The sequence below is a fragment of the Leptonychotes weddellii genome, chromosome 2 (assembly GCF_054177405.1).
Source record: "Leptonychotes weddellii isolate Sample4059 chromosome 2, ASM5417740v2, whole genome shotgun sequence".
NCBI lineage: Eukaryota > Metazoa > Chordata > Mammalia > Carnivora > Phocidae > Leptonychotes > Leptonychotes weddellii.
This window is the reverse complement of record NC_138370.1, coordinates 89697627-89720676: the sequence shown is the minus strand read 5'-3', so window position 1 is coordinate 89720676 and position 23050 is coordinate 89697627. Positions and strand designations below refer to the sequence as shown.

The following is a 23050-nucleotide window of genomic DNA, read 5'->3' as shown; positions in this document are numbered from 1 at the left end:
GAGATGTAAGAGTGGGAAGCGTTCCTCACAGTGTCTTGTAGGGCATGTATAGGAGTTTGCATTTTAATCAGTAAGTGAAATAAGCAGCCATTGATAAATTTTCTGCTGGGAAGAAACAATCCGATTTGCACTTTGATGCTGGACTGAGAAAAGTATAAAAGGAGCCCAGAGTGTTTATGAGGAGTCTAGATGTTGCAGTAGTTCAAGTGAGAGGGATGTTGCCTAGGAAAGAGCAGTATATTGAAGAGGTGAGGTGAGTTTTGGGAAATGGAAATGAGAGGACTTGGGTTTATTTAGATAAGCAGAGGTAAGCGGAAAAGAAGATGTCAAGGATGAGCTACTACATGGTCGTGGGAAGATGAAGATGGTTTTAGAGAGTAGATCACACAGTCCAATTTAGACAGGCTGAGTTCTCTTGTAACATGAATCCAGTGGAGCTAAACAGTGGCTGGCATATAATAAGAATACAGTTTCTGTGAGTTGTTGTTGTTATTATATCAAGTTGATAGTTCAAATTTGCAATCCTAGAGCTCAGAGGAAGGAGGCTAAACTAACAAATGAACATTTGGAATTTATTGGAGCATAGATGGTAGCGAAAGCCAGTGAGTATGTGAGCTCATCTGGGGTAATGGGAAGGAATGAGAAGAAGCCCAAGGATGGACATGATGCTGGGTTATGCCTCTGATTCTCTTCCTCTGCTCTGACTTTAGCTTCCTGCATCAGAGGTGGACTTCCTGCTCTTCCCACAACTCTGCTTACACTGGAATGCTTGTAGCTGTCCCTTTAAAGCCCTTAGTGAATTTTTATTGGCCATCTTCAGGATATTTCCCATTTCCTATGTTAGTTATATTGTCGTCATCATCATCATCATCATCATCATCATCATCATCACCATTCTCCTCCTCATCATCATCACAGGTAACGTTTGGTATATTCATTCTATGTGCCAGACACTTTCTAAGAGCTTTTTATAGTTTATCTCATAATCCTCATTAAAACCCTATTAATAGGTACCACAAGTATCCCCATTTTCATATGCAGAAACTGCAGCATCTAAAGATAATAGCTACCTACTATCCATTTCCTACATGTTCCTAGCATGAAAAGTGTTGCAGTTGCTTTCTTGGGTGTATGGCATCTTCACTGCAGGCAGTCAAGTTCCAATTTCAGTCCAACCATTATGAGCTGTGGCATCCTGGGCAAGTTACTTAGCTTTTAAAGGGCCCAACACCACGTTGGCATGTAGTAAGTGTTCACTAATTTAGCTGTGTTGCTGTTGTTGTTACTCTACCTTCCCATATGATGTTATTTCCTTCAGTGTGCCTTATAGGAAATCCTGATGAAGTGGTGATGTTTATAACCAGCCCAACTTTGCAACTTTCCTGTATCTACTCCGACTCTTCCAAAATGCCTGCCTAAATGATTTATTGATTTTCTAATTTAACTTACACTTCCTTGGTCATTCAGCATATTCTTCATCATAGGTCTCCAAATGCAAGCACAGCTGTCAGCTCCCTGCTTGTAGTAAAGACAGTTGTGTCCATGGAAATTCTCTGACATGGAGGCTAATGTGCCTATTCTTTAGTCATTTAGAGAATTCTTCAGACCCTGCAAAAGTCTATAATTTTCAATGTATTTTTGTGAGAGTACTTCAAGAATACAATCATCAGGCGCCTGGGAGTCTCAGTCAGTTGGGCATCTGCCTTCGGCTCAGACCATGATCCCAGGGTTCTGGGATCGAGCCCTGCATCAGACTCCCTGCTCGGCTGGGAGCCTGCTTCTCCCTCTGCCTGCTGCTCCCCCTGCTTGTGCTCTCTCTCTCTCAAAGAAAATCTTAAAAAAAAAAAAAAATACAATAATCACTATACTCAAGTGTTTGCCTGTTGCTCTTGTTAGCCTTTAAAAATGCTTTTATCCTGTTTCTTGTTTGAAAGATTACTGGGAATGACATAAACCCTATACCCTTGGAAATTTCAGTCTAACAAGAAAGAGAGACAATAAACAAATAATGTTGCTAATGACATTTAGTAAGAGTTGTGATAAAAGCCTGAAATAAAATGTAATTATAATTAGATTACATCATCTGGGGCTCTGGTCTAAAGGGGGAGGAGTAAATTGGTCAGAAAAGGCTTTCCTGAGGAAGTGAATTTGTGTAGCATATCCAGATTTGCCTATGACCCATTAATTTCAAATGTTTCCTTGTCCTTTTTATTTGTCAACATCCAACTATTTTATAGAATATTATGATTTTGCCATCTCCCTGTGCATCACTTAGTCACCTGTCTGAACCTTAGGTGAACATCATTAGCTCAAGCCAATTTCCACTCTAAGCTTGCGCGTTTCTAATACTGGCACTTTTCTTCTTCTAGTCCCCAAGCATAATTTATCAGTATCATTTCCTTTCTGTTTTTCTCCTGTCTCTCTTAATTTTTATTCCCCCTGATAACCACCTTAGTCTGGCCTCACACCACTCCCCACCTGGATTGTGCAGCAGCCCCTTAAGTGGGACTGTCCTGACTCCACCTCCTTCTTCACTCTGTACAATGTAGCATATACTCTCTCTGTTCATATGACTGCTGTTTGCCCATTCTAGATGCCACTGCTACACTAATCACCTGTAAATGTGATTTTTATTGTCTCTCTTCTGTTGAGATTCATCTAATGCTGTCTGTTTCCAAGTCCACACTTTGTGCTTCACAGTCACTTCCAAGGACATTCATTAATCTGCAGGACTCCTTGAATGAAATATTATTTCCATTTTCAACCCAACACATAGTATCATATTAGTTTAGTCTCACTCTCAGATAAACATATTGTAACCATATCATTTCTTCAACCTTGCCAGGTATTTTAAGTAAGCTCTCCCCACAGCGTGGGGCTTGAACTCACAACCCCAAGATCAAGTCACATGCTCTCCCGACTGAGCCAGCCGGGCACCCCCCCTTGCCAGGTATTTTTGCCTAACATGTTCATTCCGCCCTCATATCCAAATCTTGCCCATCATGTCATGTCCCCCGGAAGCACCGTGTCTCTTAGAAACTGCTTTCCTAAATTTCATTAATCTTTAATTAATCATTAATCTTGGTTTTGAAACTTGTAACAAATATAGTCTGTACAGCATGAACCACTACGTATTATGTATGGTGCCAGCTGTTGTTTCACTAGTCATTTCCCCCAACAGAGACCTTGCTTCTGCAGACAAGAATCACGCTTAGTATTACCTCTGTGGTGTCCCTTGCACCTAATACAGCCCTAAGCCCAAACTGGGTGTTCAGCAAATACCTAATGACTGATGGCAGAATGATTATTTGATGGGAATCTTTGGGTGGGTGAAGATTTAATATCTACCATAGTGGCTTCTTTTATCCTATGTTAGGATGGCATGATTATATTTTCTTAGTATTAAGTAAAACAGAGATATTAAATCCAGCTAGTGTATAGGTAATTGTAATCATATTAATAGTGATATATAACCTTAAAAATAAGTTAAGACATTAGAAAAAAGTAGAAGTGTCAAATTAGCCTGTAAGGTTAATATGCCATTTTATTTGACTAATTCCACAAACAGTTATTGGGTGCTTACTCTGTGCCTGGGACTAGGGGCTCAGTGATAGAGGCCTTATCTCTACCCTCTTAAGAGTGTTTTACAGTTGGATAAGAGAGACTGACAGACGGACAATAAACAAAGTTTTAATTACAATAGTGCCAAGAATTACAAAGAAGATATCATTTCTACAGTGGCCGTGTGTCACTGCTGGTCTTACCCCGTTTGGAAGGTCAGCTCCATCTGAGAAGGTTTCACAGGGGAACTGTGCGGAGGAGCTTAATTTTCCACATGTACCTGTCTTCCCAGTGATCCCCACCAGTGAAGGGCTCAGGAGAAGCTGCCCTAGTGGCATCCCACATGGAAGGAGGGGCAGCACCAGTTCACTGCATTCTGAGATTTTCAGAGCCCACAGACATACAGAGAATGGGAAGTAGTTGGTGGTGGATGAGGTTGCAGTAGGAACAGTAACTTTTGAGACTCTATACCAGGGACCAAATTTGGCCACAGCAAAGTGTGCTGTCAAAAAAAGTTTAAAGAAAACTTAGAGAATCCTAAGTGTCCATTTAAATATCTTAGACCAAATCCTACCCTCAGAGACATAAGCTGGAATTCCCTTGGCTTCAGGAGGAAACTTGAAGAGTTCAATAGAAAAGAGAGGTCTTTCAGTATTTTATACCAGGTATTGGAGAAGGTAGCTTTAATAGGTTCCTAATATCCATCCTAAATAGTGAGAGCAAGTACTCCTCACCACTTTGCCTCATGACAGATAAGATTAGTATGAGTTACATGCCTTTCACTTCTGACAATAAGAACAAATGATGAAACACTGCTATCTGAAATGCAAAATGTGATAATACATTTTGTATCCAGTCAAAAACACTTCACAGCTAAAACTGAAACACAGGCATAGAAAGATATGAGATTTTATATCCTGCTCTTATGCTCCAGACTATTATATTATTCATAAACATGTACATAACTTTTAAAGTGCAATTACTTTTCAAAATGAAATAACTACAATTACAGTGGAAACTCTGCATTGTCCTGGTAATTTTGATTTGCTTAAATTGCACCTACAACTAGACTTGAATGTTTAAAAGAGTAGAATGTTATCCTTTATATTAGATTTATTATCAAGCATGCCAGGTCACTTGATGCCATTTTACTTGGCAGAGTGGTGGTGTACCACAGACCCCCCATGCCAGACCCAAGTTCTCTTCCTCCTTTCTTTGCAGTGTCCCTCAGACTTGCCCCTTCCCACATTCTCCCTGACCTCTGCTCACTAACGGTTTTTATGCCTGGATTGTGAGAAATAAACCTGCCTCGGCTTGCCAGCCTTGACTCCCAAACAATGCTCTAGGATATCCTTCAAGTTATTGGTTAGTTCATTTTCCTGAAAAATCTCACCCTTACCATATTATTCCCCACAGCAGAAAAGTAGAATGGCTCCCAATGGGTTTTCTCAACAGTGAACTTGTATGCTATCAAATCTCTCCATAATCTAAGGTACCCATACTTTGTACAATTTATTTTTGGGGGGACTTCATACCCTTGCCTTCCATTCTTCATCAGAGTGTTCCTTGCCCAATATTGTGCTCACCCCTGCCTCTATAAATTCCCTCCATCTCACATGCCTACTTACATCACCCTCACCTTCAGGGCTCTGCCCAAATCCTACATCCCCCTGGAGTATTGCAGGCTTCCCTACTTGCCTTGGTCACTTCTCTCATCTCATTAGAGGCATTTGTCTCTACTCAACAACCATCTATTATTGTCATGCTAGTCATTGTCTCTACTTTATAATTTTGGACCCCTTAAGGAAATTCACTCTGTTGACCATTTATATTTTAAATAGAAAGATAGTTACCCCATAAATATTTGAATGAATGATATAGATGCCCTAAATATTTGAACGAATAATTATAATATACAATTTACAGGATAAATATCCTATTTATAAGAATCTTAGTCTGTAAATATCCTGCAGTTATACACCAGAATGTATTATTCATAAAGATAAACATATATTATTCAAAGTATTGTTCATTCCTTATTTCATAGGTGAATATCACAGAATTTTAGAGCCAGAATGTTCTGGTGATTATTTATTCTAACCTCATCATTTTACTTAAAAGGTACTGGAGCCGGGTGCCTGGGTGGCTCAGTTGGTTAGGTGACTGCCTTCGGCTCGGGTCATGAACCTGGAGTCCCTGGATCGAGTCCCGCATGGGGCTCCCTGCTCGGCAGGGAGTCTGCTTCTCCCTCTGACCCTCCTCCCTCTCATGCTCTCTCTATCTCATTCTCTCTCTCAAATAAATAAAATCTTTAAAAAAAAAGGTACTGGAGTCAGGGGCACCTGGGTGGCTCAGTCATTAAGCGTCTGCCTTCAGCTCAGGTCACGGTCCCAGGGTCCTGGGATCGAGCCCCACATCAGGCTCCCTGCTCAGTGGGAAGCCTGCTTCTCCCTCTCCCACTCCCCCTGCTTGTGTTCCCTCTCTCGCTGTGTCTCTCTCTGTCAAATAAATAAATAAAATCTTAAAAAAAAAAAAAAAAGGTACTGGGGCCAAAGTGACACAGTTAATAAGAGGTAGAGGTTCAGTGAACCCTTTCAGCCTGCCTTGTGGACAATAACAAGACCTTCCTTAATTCTTTTATATTCCATATTTCCTTGAAAAGTGCCAGGACCATAAGACTCTAATAAACTTCTGCTCTAAGAAGCACTGAGGTTTCTTTCTTATTATTTTTCAAAAGCTACTAAATTTTTCTAAGATTAGTAAGTCTTGAAAGGGATTTGAAACCATAGCATGACAAGGTGTTTCATGAAGCATTTTCATTGTTTTTTTTTTAAAAAAAACACTTTTATAGTACTTTTTTCATGTAATTACTGCGCTCTTTTCCAAACAGCAGAAACTAGTGTCTTAACTATAGCACCTAATGAAACATGTCCAAACTTTTATGAATGTTCAGTACATGTAGTTAAACACATATGCATTGTGTATGCATTACATGATAGGGCAGTGCATGGCTCAGGTGACCTCTCTGTGGTCTTAGGTATATGATATCTACAGAGTTTGATGCAAAGCTCAGTGAATAAAAGGAAATTTCTGGTTAGCCCAATGTATTTTCTGTATGAAGGACGGAGAGCCTCTGTTATATGGAGCCCTTTTCCCATTTCTTTCCCTCCCACATCCTCATCCAGACCTGGCAGGAGGAAAAAGAGGCTTCCTTACAGACCATACACCCGTTCATCTGCCTAACAGGTTGCTACTCATGTCAATCAGCAGGAAAAAACTTGCTCGTTTTAATGCCGCAGAATGAATGTTTGATACTCTGTTCTATTTTATTCCACTTTTCAGACCGTATTTTCTGTGAGTCCTGATCCAGTGCTACAAATGCGTTGCAATGGTGACATAAACTATTGACGGAGACTGGAAAAGTAGCTGAACACCATCTTTTCTCTTCTTCTTCTTTTTTTATGGTGCTTCAATTGGAACAGTCGGAGGGAAGTATATGCAACATGAGTTTTATCATGAAGCTTCACAGACACTTTCAAAGGACAGTTATTCTGCTCGCCACATTTTGTATGGTGAGCATTATTATTTCTGCATACTACCTGTACAGTGGCTACAAACAGGAAAATGAGCCCTCCGAGGTGATGTCTGAAGTGGACTGTGCAGATTTCCAACACCTACCATACAGGCTTATGGAAGTCAAGACAATGAAGCTTTCTGATGCCTCGAGGACAGACCCCACAGTCCTGGTGTTTGTGGAGAGCCAATACTCATCACTTGGTCAAGACATAATTATGATTCTAGAATCCAGTAGGTTCCAGTATCACATTGAAATTGCTCCTGGAAAGGGGGATCTCCCAGCACTTATAGAAAAAACTAAAGGCAAATATATTCTCGTTATTTATGAGAATATATTAAAGTATATAAATATGGACTCTTGGAACCGAAGCCTTTTAGATAAATACTGTGTGGAATATGGTGTGGGTGTCATTGGATTCCACAAAACTAGCGAGAAGAGTCTACAGAGCTTTCAGTTGAAAGGTTTCCCTTTCTCCATATACGGAAACCTTGCAGTAAAAGATTGTTGTATTAATCCTCATTCTCCATTGCTTCATGTGACCAAATCTTCCAAGCTTGAAAAAGGTTCTTTACCTGGAACTGACTGGACAGTTTTCCAGATTAATCACTCAGCCTACCAACCAGTAATATTTGCCAAAGTAAAGACCCCAGAGAACCTTTCTCCTCCCATCTCTAAAGGTGCTTTTTATGCCACTGTCATACACGACTTGGGGCTTCATGATGGAATTCAAAGAGTTTTTTTTGGCAACAACTTGAACTTTTGGTTGCATAAGCTCATCTTCATAGACGCAGTTTCCTTCTTGTCAGGAAAGAGGCTGACACTGTCCTTGGACAGGTACATTCTTGTGGATATTGATGATATTTTTGTGGGAAAAGAGGGAACAAGAATGAACACCAATGATGTTAAGGTAAGGCCCTTTTTATCTCAAAGTTTCAAAGTTTGGGTCGTATTCCAGTAGGTTTATCAACTGTCCCGGTTTGTCTGGGGCTAAGGGATTTCCTAGGACATGGGATCTTCATTTTATCGGAAAGTCTCAGGCAAACTGGGATGAGTTGGCTACTCTCAGCTATATTTGAGATATAGGGCTATATCTCTCTGAATCAAGAAAAATGAAGACTGCACTAAAGGATTGAGTGTGGCAGGATCCTGAAATGCTTTTCTATATGTATGTACAGCTACAGAGTAGAAACCATCTTGTTTAATTAACTTTCTAGAAACTATCTACCTTAGAAAACTATTACTAATCTAAGACTTTAGTTCATTTAAATATGAAATCAAAGTGAATTTGTTTTAATGAAAATAAATACTCCCACAAATTTTCAAGAATTAAAGATCTCATAAGTAGCAAGTTCAGGTATTTTTGGAAGTCAAATGTGCAATTCATTTTCTCTTATATTTTTTTGGAACTCTTAAAATCAGCACTGCTAAATATGGAAAGCTATGAATATACAAGCATACTTATTCATACACAAACATAAGGATTTAAATTATGTTTCAGAATTCATTGAACACCTCTGGTACATATATGAAGCTCATCATGCTGCATTTAAATGGTATTAGATTTCTCATTGTATAAAACTGTTGCCCTTAAACAGAAAACAGTTATTTGAAGATCATTGATTATTGTGAATTCATTGTGTTACATAAACAACTGGTTGTTTAATATTAATGAAATTTAAAATTAAAATGATCTACATTTATCTTACTTTCCCATTCAAAATACTATAGGATTCTATCTTTCTTATACTACAGATTGATTTCTCATAAAAGTGAAAGGAGAGATTTTGATACATATTTTTTATTCTGTACAGCTTTGACCTTTTGGTAAAATACAAAGGACTAAATCAGATGGAAAAAAATCTTGAAAACTGCATTCTTTTCTATAAAGACTAAGCATCTGGCAAATAATAGTAATGTTCATCACACTAGTTAATGAGCTAAGAATACCAGAAGGACCATTAAATGTTATCATAAGAGAGTGTGAAAACTGGAAAGAAAAAAAAAAAAAAACCTCCATATTTTTCCACAGTATTTTAGACTCTTCTTTTTAACTCAATAAAAATTAATTAACATAGAAGTTGTGCTTAAGTTTTCATTAAGTCTTATGAAATATACTTGAAAATTGTAGCTAAGTTAAAACCAAGTTGGTAGCTTAAACATTATGCACTTGCAAATTACAAACAGTATATAATTCTCTTCCAGTTTTTTCATTTCAAAATATTACGATAAAACATGTTTTTAAGGTTTGATTTCTGAACTATAATTCTTTAAAACTGGCAAAATATGTTGTTATACCATTTAAAAATGTGCTAGATAAATCTAAGTTTTATATGCAAACCCTACTATATCCTCTAAAATTATACAAAATATAAAATGCCTTCAGTGCTCTTAAGGTTAAACCATTTTTAAGGCTTATAAAAAATTAAACACATTACAATTGAGCACATTTAATAAGAATTCAGCATATAAATTATTTAATGAATTGCTCATTTAGATGGGAATATATTTTCTAACCAATCCAAAGGCTTAAAAGAAAGTATATTTTGAATTATTTGGGCTTTTAAACTACTTCTACATTGTATCTGTGATTGTTTCTAAAACACTAATTCACTGTATGCAGTTGCCCTGAGAGTCTAAACATTTTCTTTCTCTCTTCCTTCCTCCGTCCCTCCCTCCCTCCCTCTCTCTGTCTCCCTTCCTCCCCTTCCTTCCTTTTTTCTTTTTTCTTTTTTTTCTTTCTTTCTTTCTTTCTTTCTTTCTTTTTCTTTCTTTCTTTCTTTCTTCTTTCCTTCTTTCATTCCATAGCTAGTTATTAAGCATGTACTACATGTGAGGTATTTTTGGCAATATGTAGATAGAATCATAAGCCATAGCCTCATCCCTTTAGAAGAGAGGGTGGGGAAAAGTATAGTAACAGAAGCCCAGAAAGCACATAGTTGATGATTGTGCTGAGCATCTATCTACCTGGTCAGTAACTGCTTGGCCACATCACATTCTAGGCACAGAGGCAGGCACCAGTCATAAAAAGGCAAATAAAGCATGGCTCCTCTCTTACTGAGTTTACTGTCTTGGTGGGCGGTGCTGATAAATAGGTAGATCATTTGCTATGTGGTGAATGCAATAGTAAAGCTGTCTACATGGTTTTACGTAAGTACTGCCTTGGGAAACACTGTACTGTGTGCTGTGTACCTGAAACTATTAAGTCCTATTAAGCAGGACAGATTTTGAAGGCAAGGCTAGAACAATAAGATGATTTCAGAGGCTAGAGCAGTGATATTTCAGATAAAAGAAAATTTCTTGAAACTAGGAAATGATAAAGAATTGAGAAGGAAGGACCAATTTAAGAACTATCTTGGAGGTAAAATTGAACAGCTTACTAATTGGGTCAGTGGAGATGAAGGAGAATATAATCAAGGATAACATTAAGATGTTTGGCATAGGTGAATAATGGTTGATTATTCCAACAACAAAGAAAGAGGAGAGAGGGGCACCTGGGTGGCCCAGTGGGTTAAGCATGCAACTCTTAGTTTCGTCTCAGTTGGTGATCTCAGGGTCGTGAGATCGAGCCCCACGTCAGGTGCCCAAGCTCAGTGTGGAGTCTGCTTGAGATTCTCTCTCCCTTTTCCTCTGCCCCTCCCACTTATGCTCTCTCTCTCAAATAAATAAATAAATCTTTAAAAACAAAACAAACAAAAACCAGAGAACACTAGGATCATAGTGAAGGTAATTAGAGGCCATATTAAAAATGTTAAATTATTGAAGTGCATCTGAGACATACAGGTACAGATGTTTTAACAGGTAGTTGGCTCATGAGAGAAGTCTGGATAGCAAGCATAGTTTTTAAAGTTCCTATTCTGTCGAGGGAATGGTTCAAGGCATGAAAGTATGTGAGATCAGCCAGGGATAGGGCTTATAGAATGATAAGGGGAAAAGACTGAGTATAGTATAGAATCTTGAGGAAAATCATCTTTCAGAAAACAACTGGAGAGAGATGATCTCATTAATAAGAGTCAAAAAGAACAGGGTCAAAGACTAAGAAGTGATGCTGTTATACAGTAGTCCCCCCCCTTATCTGTGGTTTTGTTTTCCATAGTTTCAGATACCAGCCGTCAACCATGGTCAGGAAGCAGATGATCGTCCTGACACACGGTCACGAGGTCAATAGTAGCCTAACACTCCTTTTTTTTTTTTTTTAAGATTTTATTTATTTATTTGACAGAGAGAGACACAGCGAGAGTGGGAACACAAGCAGGGGGAGTGGGAGAGGGAGAAGTAGGCTTCCCGCTGAGCAGGGAGCCCGATGTAGGGCTGATCCCAGCACCCTGGGATTATGACCTGAGCCGAACGCAGACGCTTAACGACTGAGCCACCCAGGCACCCGTAGCCTAACACTCTTGTCACAGCACCTCCGCCACTCCCCTCAGTTCATCTCAGAAGTAGGCATTTTGTCCTCTCTCATCATCACAAGGCTGAGTTCAGGACAATCAGATGTTCTGAGAGAGAGACCACATTCACATACCTTTTATTCCAGTATATCATTATAATGATTCTATTTTATTATTGTTGTTAACCTTTTCCTGTGCCTAATTTAGAAGTTAAATTTTATCACAGGGATGTATGTATACGAAAAAACATATGTAGGGTTTGGTACGATCTGCAAGCGCAGGCATCCACTGTTGGTTTTGGAACGTTTCCCCTGTGAATAAGGGGGACTACTATATAAGCCTTGGGAATGAAGAATGTCAGGGAGGGTGTGATCTGCAGTATAAAATCCAGCAGCTGGGTCCACGGAGGTAAGGACTAGAAGTCTCCTTTGGTAAAAGGTGAAGGTCATTGGAGACGCTTGCAAACTCCAGGGGAACGGGGCCAGAGGCATGCCTCGAGGCAGAGGCATAGTTGCAATAAGTTCAGGAGTAGATGAGAGAGTTAAGACATGGAGGAGAAGAGTGTAGGATACTCAATGGAAAAATTTTGATGTGAAGAATAGAAGAGAAATTAGCTGGAGGGCGAACAGAAGTTAGGGTGACCAACCATCCTGGTTTCCCTGGACTGAGAGCATTCAGTGCTAAAACTTAAAGTCCCAGGCAAACTGGAGCAATAAGTCTTCCTAACTAACTAGGGTTAGTTAACCTAGTTAGTAACCTTACCTTATCTTTTTTCCTAGGAAGAGAGATTAAAGAGCATGTGATCTAAGAGAAGGTCGTGGATGTGGTAATTAAAAGTACCTAATTAATAGAAATATTTTTAATCAAGTTCTTCTATTTAATTATTACCACTTATGAATAATATTATATTTTCCCTATTTAAAGTGTTAGGAAAATTGAAAAGAATGTGAGAAAATTGAAGGCAACATAGAATGTTTCTTGCAAAACTAGAAGGATGGTGCATATAGCACATAAATTTTAATTATACTAATCACTGCAAAAGTTTCGTTTTTTTCCTTATGTGGAACAAAAAAAGTGTTTCCTTATTTAATTGGAAAATCAGAATTAGCAATGCAATATCAGTTTTTACTTATTTAACTGTTGAATAACACGAGCACTTTTTAAGGAGCCTCAAAGCAACTAAGAAGCTGACATGGCACAAAATATATGACTCTTCATGAGGAAGAAAAAAAATACAGACCTAAGGTGTTGTCCTTTTTAGCTGCAGAATTTATAAGCTACAAGCCATAGCCCTTAGAGAACCAAAGAACATACAGTTTAGACAATTAATATGTTCTTCAAAAGTGTCAATACTAATTTCAGTCATACTGAAGTCAGAAAAAGGGGTGTGTGTGTGTTTTATTGAACTGTGTGGACAAGACTTGTCTCAAATTCACCATGGACTAGTTTTGTGATATTCAAGTTCCTAGTGTTCTAGGACCTGTCCTCAGACTTCCTGAGACTAAGTATACAGAGAGGGTTTTGGAGAGGGAAAGTGGTTTATGAATAGATGTTTCTGCTATTAAACCATTTTAAAGATATCACTGAAAGCACACCATGACCAAATGAATATTAACAATTCACATTCTCCCTTAGAAGAATGAATTCACTTCAGACATAAGATCCATTATATCTCTAGACTTAGACCATTTCCTATAACATTTCACCCCTAAGACAATTGTGAAGTGGAAGAGGGAAGGGGGTCTTCCAAAGTTTTACGGAACTCTCTGCAGCTATACTCTCAACAAATAAAAGAGCTATGTATCACTCTCTTCCTCCTATGTTTCTCCCTCCTCCTTCTACGACTGGCGCACATTGTCTTTTTGCCAGGCTTTCTAACATCCATGAGGAAATGAGGAACCAGCCCAGCCATACATTATTAGCACACTAGAGGTGCCCACAGTGTGACTGGAGGTGAGCAACTCAGCAAGCCCCTCCATCTCCACACTATCCCCAGTCTTTCCCACTAGTTTCTGACAGGTCACCGTTCCTTAATTTGGCTGTTGTATATTACCCCTTAAAAATATCTACATTTTAAAAGTGGCCTTAGGAGAGGGAAGTTCTTAAATCTGTATTGCCTTTATTGTCGGTTTCCTTCTTTTAAAGTCATCAGTGACTTTATCATTATTTTCCTCACTAACTAAAGATCCCAGAGTGCCTAGGGAAAAGAAAGAACTGAAAATAGAAGTAGGAAAAGCCACAAAGGTCTGAGAAGTAAGTGGTATCAGGCTCAAAAGACGGACTTGGCTGACTTCTCAGTCTAGCTAGGAGCCAACCCCTGGAGGCTGTAATTGGAGTGTAAAGGTAATCTCTATGCTGCCTGACTTCTCTCTCTCATCAGAATATTCACTACCCCAGCTACAGTAAAGCCAGAGGCTTCATAAAATCATTGAAAAAGAACTTAACATACCAAATGTCTAGGGGGGGAAGGTACCTGCAATCAATAATTCTGTCACAAGCAAAAATAGAAAGGAAACAAAAATTTCTCCAGATAGTTCACTATTTATAATGCGCTGAGTGGATGTCAAACCTACACAGCACCAACCCCCCCCACTCTTATATTTCTCTAATTCCTTTCCATTTTCTCTGCTGTTTCTTATCTTTTATTTGCTGATATTCATTTTAATTGCAATTTGTCTAGAAGCATATGTGTGCTTGAAACTAATACTTTAAATTTGCTAGGATCACTTTATGACTGGATATACTATTCCTTGTGTACTTGACAAAAACAATTCTCCAGTTAATGTATATCTATTAGCTCAATTTTGTTAACTATGTTGTTCAAATCTTCTTTGTTCTTACTGTTTTGATCTTTTTTTATGGAGGCAGGGGGAGGGATGGGGTATACTACTTGATGTTATCAAAGGAGGTATGTTTAATTCTTCAAATCTGATAGTGGATTGTAAATATTTCCTTGCTTTTCTATCAATTATCACCTTCTATACTTTAAAGCTATGTTATTTAAGGATATATATACATATATACACATTTATATTTACATATATATTTATATATTAATTGAAAATTTTATCATTCTGGGGTTACCTTAATGCTAACATGCCTAACCAGCTTCTGGGGGGTTACTATTTAAAAATTACACATTATTTCATTTGTGTATTTGTTCTGTCTTCTCTCCATGTCTTGACATTATAAATTAGTTTAAAAAACAACTTGTCAATTAATTTTCTTTTTATCTACTTTGCCAATATTTGTCTTTTAGTTAACAAGATCAATCTACACTTAATTTGATTATCAATGTGTATGGATTAATTTCAGCTATCTTATTTTGTGCTTTCTATTTGTCCCACTTGTTCAGGTTCTTTTTTTTGCTTTGTTTTTTATTGCCTTTATTGTCGGTTTCCTTCTTTTTTCTACCCACTCCTGGTTTGAAATGTATATATTTTATTTCTATTCTTCTAGGAGTTTCTCCAGAAACTTAAACATATGTGCTAAACGTATGTTTAGCTAATATTAATCAATATCTTCACACCTCAGTCAAAAAGTATGAAGTACTTTATTTCCAATCATGCCCACTCTCCTTTGGCTGATGAGCCCTTCCTGTTTTGGATGTTAACTCTGTTGTTGTTGTTGTTGTTGAATCCCAGATCTTAGACATTATTATTTTGACTACCATCAAAGTTTTATTAGCTTGGCTTACTCCTTTTTCAGCAGAGAAGCCAGACTGAGGCCATTAACATATAATTTAGATCCTGTCCTTCCTCAGCTCAGAACACTCCGGGGACTTCCAATTTTACCCTAAGCCTCAATTCTTACAATCTTGTACACCCTGCCTTTAACTGATGAGCCTCTCACTTTGCAGGAGCCTCTTTGGCCTCCTTGCCATTCCCAGCTCCTGCTTCAGGGTTTGCACTTGCTGTTCTCTCTGCCTAAAATGGTTTTCTCCAAAATTGGTGCATGGCTCTGTTTCTCACTTCCTTCCATTCTTTACTCAAATTGTACCTTCTCAGTGAAGTTTTCTCTGACCATTCTCTTTCAAATTGCAAGCCCTAAATCTCCCCATCTTTTCCGGCTCATTTTTCTCCCTAGCACTTAGGATCCTCACTGCTGTGCTCAAAGCAGCTCACGCAGGCTCAGCGGGACAATTGTGTAAGTCTCTTCCCTCAGGACATAGCCAGCAGTTGAAATTTGGAGTGGAGGTAGCATTTACACCACAGAAATTGGCAAATGCACAGATGCAGGCTTCCCCTCACCCCACCCCCGCCCCACCCAAAGAGCCAGTTGGTAAAGGTTTAACAGCATACTACTGGACATACCATATATATTTACTTATTTATGTTGCTTTGTAACTTTGGCTACTAAAATGTCAGCTCCATGAGGGCAAGACTTTCTCATCTGTTCTGTTCACTGAGGTATCCCCAGCACCTAGAAGTATGCCTGGCTCAGTATATATTTATTGAATGAATGAATCTCATTCTTCCTGAAGCACATCCTTTAGAGGGTCTTCTAATGAGAGTCTATTCATGGTAAACTCTCCCAGATTTTTTTTATGGAGTGTAAATGCCTTTATTCAGCCTCATCTTTGAAAGATAGTTTTGTTGAGTTTACAATGCTTAGTTAACAGTTCCCTCATGTATAACCATTGTGGCTCACATCAGGAAGATTACGGATCCCTAGAAGTCACCTGAATGCTTGTGGGAGTGGAATATGTCAGAATCCACTGGTCTCTAATTATCTTAGAATTGTGAAAAAGTTAGGCAATTTGGGACTGTTCTAATAAATGTACATGAAATGTTTCTCTTTTAGTTTGATGGAATAGTATTTCTAAATTTGACATAATGTGTCATTATCATAATGTATCATAATGTGTCAAAGTTTTTATTCTTACAGGAATATACATCACCCTTAATATTCTTATCAAACTCAAATAGTCATAGTGTGTTAGCAATTATACCAATAGTAATTTTAAGGAAATAATTTTCTGGAAATAGTTGTTGGCAATAATTTAACATAGGGAAATAAGATAATAATTTAGGCAAAGGGGAAAAAAACTATTTCATACACATTATCAACTTACACTTAATACATTTTATTAAATTTGTTAGGTTGTGAGATAGAATGTATTTCCATTAATATTAAGGAGTTATTTGTTTCACAATGCCATTCTAAAACAATGAGTTCTAAATCATTTAAAGGAGACAAAAGCTATTGGGGAACACCATATGAATGTATAAACAGAATATTTGGTGACTAGTTACATTGTTAAAGTCCCAAAACAGTGAATCTCCTTTCCAAGCATGACAAAGAGCAGAACCATCATAGGTGTACTAGAGCTCAACCAGGCAATGGCAAGCTCCACACACTAGCAGGAGATTACAAGACCAAAACTCTGAGTAAAGACTTAGATTTTAGAGATAATCCAGTTCAGTTTAGAAAATTATTAACATCTATTCTGTCAAAGTGCTGTGATAGGGATTTCAAGGGGTACACTGATGAATAATGAAACACTTTTTTTTTTTTTTTATAAAAGAAGTAAAAAACAAAGGAGAAAATTTTCCTGTTTGCCACTTCCTGGGTTATGTGCTTCTCTGGATTGAGAGTTGAGTTAGAGTTTTTATTTTTTTAATATTCCATAATTCTAGGAAGTAATTCAAAATATAAAGGAATCTTCATTTGTATTTCTGTGATGATGGCTTATAGTGTTAGGCCCATAGAAGATGTAGTTATTTTATAATGATATGTTTGAGGGTACTTAACTACTCCCCAAACAGGTAATACTTACTGAGTTCATATATTGTTTTAACTATTTTACATTCATTGTCATTCCACACTCACAAAAATCCTATAAAACAATGACTATAAGTACCATCACTTTAAATAAAAAAACTGAGATTTATATACTAAGACTGACTTGCCTAAGATCTTACAGCTAGCACGTGCCCATCCCAGAATACAAAATGCAGGTCTACCTGGCTGCCAAAGCTGAGCTTTTCCACCTCATGTTGCTTCCCAGTTATACCTGAACACAGTACTACGGTGTCCATATCAAATCCTCCCTACCAAATTCTATTTTATAGCAAATTGCATCCAAGATAGAGTCTATTATAACGTAATGGGTCATATCTGAAGCTTTGCCATGGATTTAATTATAAATGTGGAACAAAACTTAGTATCAACTACCTCTTGGAATGCCTCGGATTTTATAACTACAATGATATGGACAAGGTAGACTTTACTTTAAGATTTGAAGTAACAGTAGGCATTTTGCCTACAGTTCAGGTTAATCAGCTTAGTAGTTTGTAGTGAATTAAAGTGGCATAGTGACAGACACTTTTGGTGCTAGATTAATTAAAGAACAGAAATTGCCCATAATTTAGATAATTTAACTTTTTTCTTTCTGTATATGCTCAGATTTTACAGTCCCTATAATGTTTTAATGTGCTTTATACAGGCATTTTAGCATTTTTTAAAGTGTACAAAAAATGCAGAAAATTCTGGTATATTGTCTCTTAGTCTCTGGGGAGCATGAATGAATAGCTAAAGCACTTTTTTATTCTTAACTTTTATAGGCCACTTATGTATAATAAAACTGTAGCCTGAGATACAAAATAGATCTTAAAATCATAATGTTGATATAAAATAAATTATGAGATACACTTGACATAATTTATGGACTGTTTATAGACAAAGGAAATAGTCAACTTGTTTTATTAAGCTTCTAAGTGAACTAAAATTTTAAAAGTATTAAAATTTACTCATTTGGTGCATATTGGAATTTTACCTTAAAAGATTAAGTGGCTTTTCATTTTCATATTAATAATTCAATGATTATAATTCTTAGTTATAATTATTAATTGCACCAATTATTAAAATAGCTATATATTTATTTTCTATTGCTCCTGTAACAAATTACCACCGACTTAGGGACATAAAACAACCCAAATTTATTATTTTACAGTTCTGAGGGTCAGAGGTCTAATATGGGTTTCAATGGGCTAAGTACAAAGTGTTGGCAGGGTGGTGTCCCTTTCTGGAAGCTCTAGGAAAGAACCCATTGCCTCATCTCTTCCGTCTTCTACAGTCCACCCACATTCCTTGGCTTATGTTCCCTCCCTTCATCTTTAAAGTAAGCAGTGCTATATCTCTCTCTGCCTTTCTTTCATAGCCACGTCTCCCTCTGGCTAAAACTGGGAAGGTTTTCCACTTTTAAGGACGTATGTGATTAGATTGGCGCACCTGGATAATCCTCATCTCAAGATCCTTAACTTAATCACATCTGCAAAATCCTACTTGCCATAAAAAGTAACATATTCACAGGATCTAGGGATTAGGACTTAAACATCTTGGGGGGTTGGGGGGGAGGAGTAGGCTTTTTTTCTGCCTGTCACAAGCTATGCTCTTCATGTAATCATGCCAGTAATTTTTTTTTTTTAAGATTTTATTTATTTGAGAGAGAGAGAGAAAGAGAAAACACAAGCTTGGGGAGGGGCAGAGGGAGAGGGAAAAGCAGACTCTCTGCTGAGCAGGAAGTTGGACAGTGGGATCAATCCCAGGACCCTGAGATCATGACTTGAACCAAAGTCAGACATTTAACTGACTGAGCCATGCAGGCGCCCCTAATCATGCCAGTAATTCTTACAGCTACTCATTCCCCCAAGAGATTTTACTACTGTTCTCACTGGAAAATGAAACTTTCATGACATATATATATAATTACATAATTAATTAGCTCTCTGAACCAATAGTAATTAATTGAGGACAATTAAATTATTGTGCTCTTAAACTCATCCTATCCCTTACACTCTAGAAGTTAACATGGGCAAGCTAGTAAGCCTTTCTTCACTTCGGTAGTTTAAGAAAGTTAGCTCTCCAAAGATTGCTCAGTAGGAGCAGATATGTGACTATCATCAATTTACTACTTCAGTAGTTTCTAATGTCATCTTTCTAGAAGTGCATCCATTATTAGATGAATTAAAAACCAAATGTAAAAGCCAGTTCATTAGAACTACCACACAGTTACTTAAGCACTAGTCACCAGTTTCATTATGGTTTTTTTTTTTTTTCCTCTTTCCATTTTATCTTACCCTGTTCCCGTATCCACCTCAGATTCAGTACCCTTGTTTTATTTTATCAGTCTTTCCCTCTTTGGAATCCCCTACCCTAATTACCCTAATGCAAAAACAGTGGAGTTCTATTCCATCTGTTTATCCGTTCTCACTCTTGCTACCCTGCTTTGATTCTCTGGTGTTTGGATTTGTACAGCATTGCTTCTTGTTTCCCCATTTAGATTTACAGATTTATTTTTATGTAACTCACTGTCTCTATTTTTTTTTCCTCTAAACTATATATACTGAGTAGGATCAGCTTTCCGAGAAAAGAAAAAGAGAAGAGGAAGAAACGTTGTGTGTAGAAATTAAACCAGCTGGTTGAGGCATTGAACAATCATCTATCAAAAAAATGGGGGTTCTTTACTATCTTTATCTTGAATGAAATAATCTACTACACCAAAACAACATATATAACACAGCCATTCCTTAGGAATCCTAAGAGACAAGGTATTTGAGTTCACATTAGAAAGACAACTTCCTTGATACTTTCCAGTAATTGAATTTAGTGGTTTTGACAATAAGCTTTTCAAAGGTTAGAGTTGCTGTCAGCAAAATAGTTAATAGCTGTGTCCTGGCAGACTTGGATTTCTGACATACTGAAAAATACCTTTAAGAAATTTTGTGTAACATTTTAACAATTATCTGACAATATTTTCAAAAGCAAGAAGGTATTATAATGAAAATTTTAACTCTAATGTATTTGCTTTGACAAAAATAGTTTAGGTTAATATTCAAAAGATTTTTTGCATAATTTGCTAATCTGCTATAGAAATGTAATAAGCATTTAAAGGGAGTAAAGGGAGAAAACACTTTCCCAATCTTTATTATTTCTTATCTGATACAGGGGCATTGTCATTGATCTGATGGAGGGACAAATGAACAATGAAAAAGGGAATCGTTATTTTTCATTCTTGTTGGAACTTTCTTGCTAGTACTAAATCTCCAAAATCACTGTCACTTAAAACTTCATAAGAACTAGTTAGTATTCAGTTGTCATTCTCAGAGAAGACCCAGTTGTTCATTTTACTCAAAAGTTCTGGTTCCCTAATGGGATCAGTCTCTAATGGATGCCAGTGACAGGAGGCTGTTCATCATCCCTTTGGGATAATTCAGAGCCTAGGCAGAGGCCCAGTGTTCAATGCTCTGTACTTAAATAATTGACATAATGTCAATGCAACATCCCTAAGAACAAGGAGAGCCTAGGAAGATAATTAACTGCACATCTTTATTTTTAAGCCAGCAACAGTTTTCAGACTGGTTCTCTATTTTAACTGAATGTCTCTAAGGAGCAAAATCATTATCAAACTTAAGCTAACCCTTCAAGTCACTAACATATCATCATCTGTGTCATATTCAGCTCCATATTCAACAGTTTATATTTTTATTGTTGATGAGCCTAAAACACAGATGTATTTAAAGTCATCAGTGATGAATCAACTTGTGATTTGTAAATTAATAAAAATCAGAGTGATATAGTATTTTTTTAAAGAAACAGTCCAAGAATTTGCCACTAGTTTCATCTTAAACAGTCTTTCACTCAGAGATGCTTAGATGTATTTAATCATTTATCAAGATGAAACTGTTCTTATGAGTTTCCAAATCACAGAAGAGGCAAAATAATCATTTAAAAATGCTTGTTTAAAAATGCTAATTTCTCAACCCTACACTCGCAGATTTTGACTTGGTAGCTCTAGGGAGGAGGGTCCAGGAATGTCTATGTTTAATATGCTCACGTAGGTGATTCTAATGCAGTTGATAAATATTCACGTCTGGGGAAATGCTGATTTAAATAAACTATTCAGTATTATTGCAAAATACAAAGACATGGGTCCTATTATCTTTCTCTGTAGAGAAAATGATTTTATATGAAAATATTTAATTCTACATATGTAAGCAAATATATAATGGAAAGAGATCATAATAGAATTAGAATTAATCGTTTTTGTGACTGATTTTAAGACTGGAAGACTGATTTGTGACTGGAAGAATTCTTATTTTCACTTATTTTTTAGCCATGCCATGTAGCAAGACTGTGTGACAATATTTTAGCAAACGTGTACACATGTGAAACTTCTTGTGGAGATAGGGTAGATTCTACATGAAGGCACAAGAAGCAGAGCATTTGAAGAAATGATTCCAACAAATGGATGGCTTAGTTTGAGCTAGTAAGAAGACAATGGATAATTTTGCATGGTGCATGCTTCTGTGATCTTTCAGGAACCTGAATATCAGGTCAGTCAGAAGAAAGGCTCCAGAGGTTTAAGAACTAGGATAGAGAAGTAGTATTTTTGGGGGGGAGGAGAAGAGTAGGGAGGAAAGAAGGACCAGAGACAGTGTGAGGGAGGGAGGGAGGGAGGGAGGATGAGAGGAAAGTATGGGATATATTCTTTTTTTTTTTTTAATTTTTTTAAGGATTTTTATTTATTTATTGAGAGAGAGAGAGAATGATAGAGAGAGAGCATGAGAGGGAGGAGGGTCAGAGGGAGAAGCAGGCTCCCTGCTGAGCAAGGAGCCCGATGCGGGACTCGATCCCAGGACTCCAGGATCATGACCTGAGCCAAAGGCAGTCGCTCAACCAACTGAGTCACCCAGGCGCCCAGTATGGGATATATTCTTCTAAGTAATTGAATGTGCTTATAATGTAATATCAAAGAAATCACAAAGGTTTGTCTTGAATTATAGGTGGGATAGACTTATCCCATCAGATGACTTAAAAAATTGTTAACAAGGGGAATATTTTTTGAATGAAGAAAAGAAATTTTATGTTAGGAAGCTCTAAACATTTGTCTTTAAGAAACTCCAATTAATGTGAGCTAGGTTTGTTTGTTTGTTTTGTCCAAAATAAAAATAAATTTTCATTGTTTTCAAATATCTAAAATAATACATGCACTTTGTTTTTTATATGCACTTTGTAATAAACAATCAAATAATGTAGAAAACTCCAAAGAAGAAAGAAAAGAAAAAAAAACTCCCTTAAGTCCCACCACACAGTGGATTTACTCATTCTTTAACGTTTGAAAATCTGATGAATAAGAATTTTTATTGCATTAATTTTTAAATTTGTGTAACTGCGGCAGAGGGTTAAGATGATCACATATGTTTATGGCCCATTTCTATTTCTCTTTTGAGAATTGCCCTTTGTCCATTTTTCCATTGGGATGTTACCTGTCATTATTGATCTATACAATATTATTTTATCACAAAGAAAAAGATATGTGCCAGTTGGAGGTGATGGTCTCTGCACTTTATTGCCCCCAATTTAATTAACATGTCAGAAATTTTCGTTCATTCATGTAGCTAAAGTGCAGATTTAGTTTCCTTACACTTATAGTCTCTCTAGTCAGTTAACATTTTCCCTTTTATTTCACTTTCCATAAATAGAACAGTATGTTTCTAAGTTGATATATAGCCTTTCTGTATTG

General features: G+C 37.1%; 1 protein-coding gene and 1 long non-coding RNA gene across 10 annotated transcripts in view; one reads left to right on the top strand and one right to left on the bottom strand.

Moving 5' to 3' along the window:
* The window catches only part of LOC115942825 (uncharacterized), a 455446-nt gene that overhangs the window by 270963 nt on the left and 161433 nt on the right, over positions 1-23050 (bottom strand). The window lies entirely within an intron of this gene.
* Positions 1-23050, top strand: part of LOC102741513 (N-deacetylase and N-sulfotransferase 3) — a 163769-nt gene that overhangs the window by 6000 nt on the left and 134719 nt on the right. For 2 of the 3 annotated variants that reach the window (XM_081812939.1, XM_081812938.1), the window contains exon 2: positions 6904-8045. In XM_081812939.1, the coding sequence (XP_081669065.1) occupies positions 7023-8045 (1023 nt within the window). In that variant the 5' untranslated portion in view covers positions 6904-7022. Of the gene's footprint in view, positions 1-710; positions 919-6903; positions 8046-23050 lie in introns of all 3 variants that reach the window. The other variant, XM_081812937.1, reaches the window with a different exon arrangement.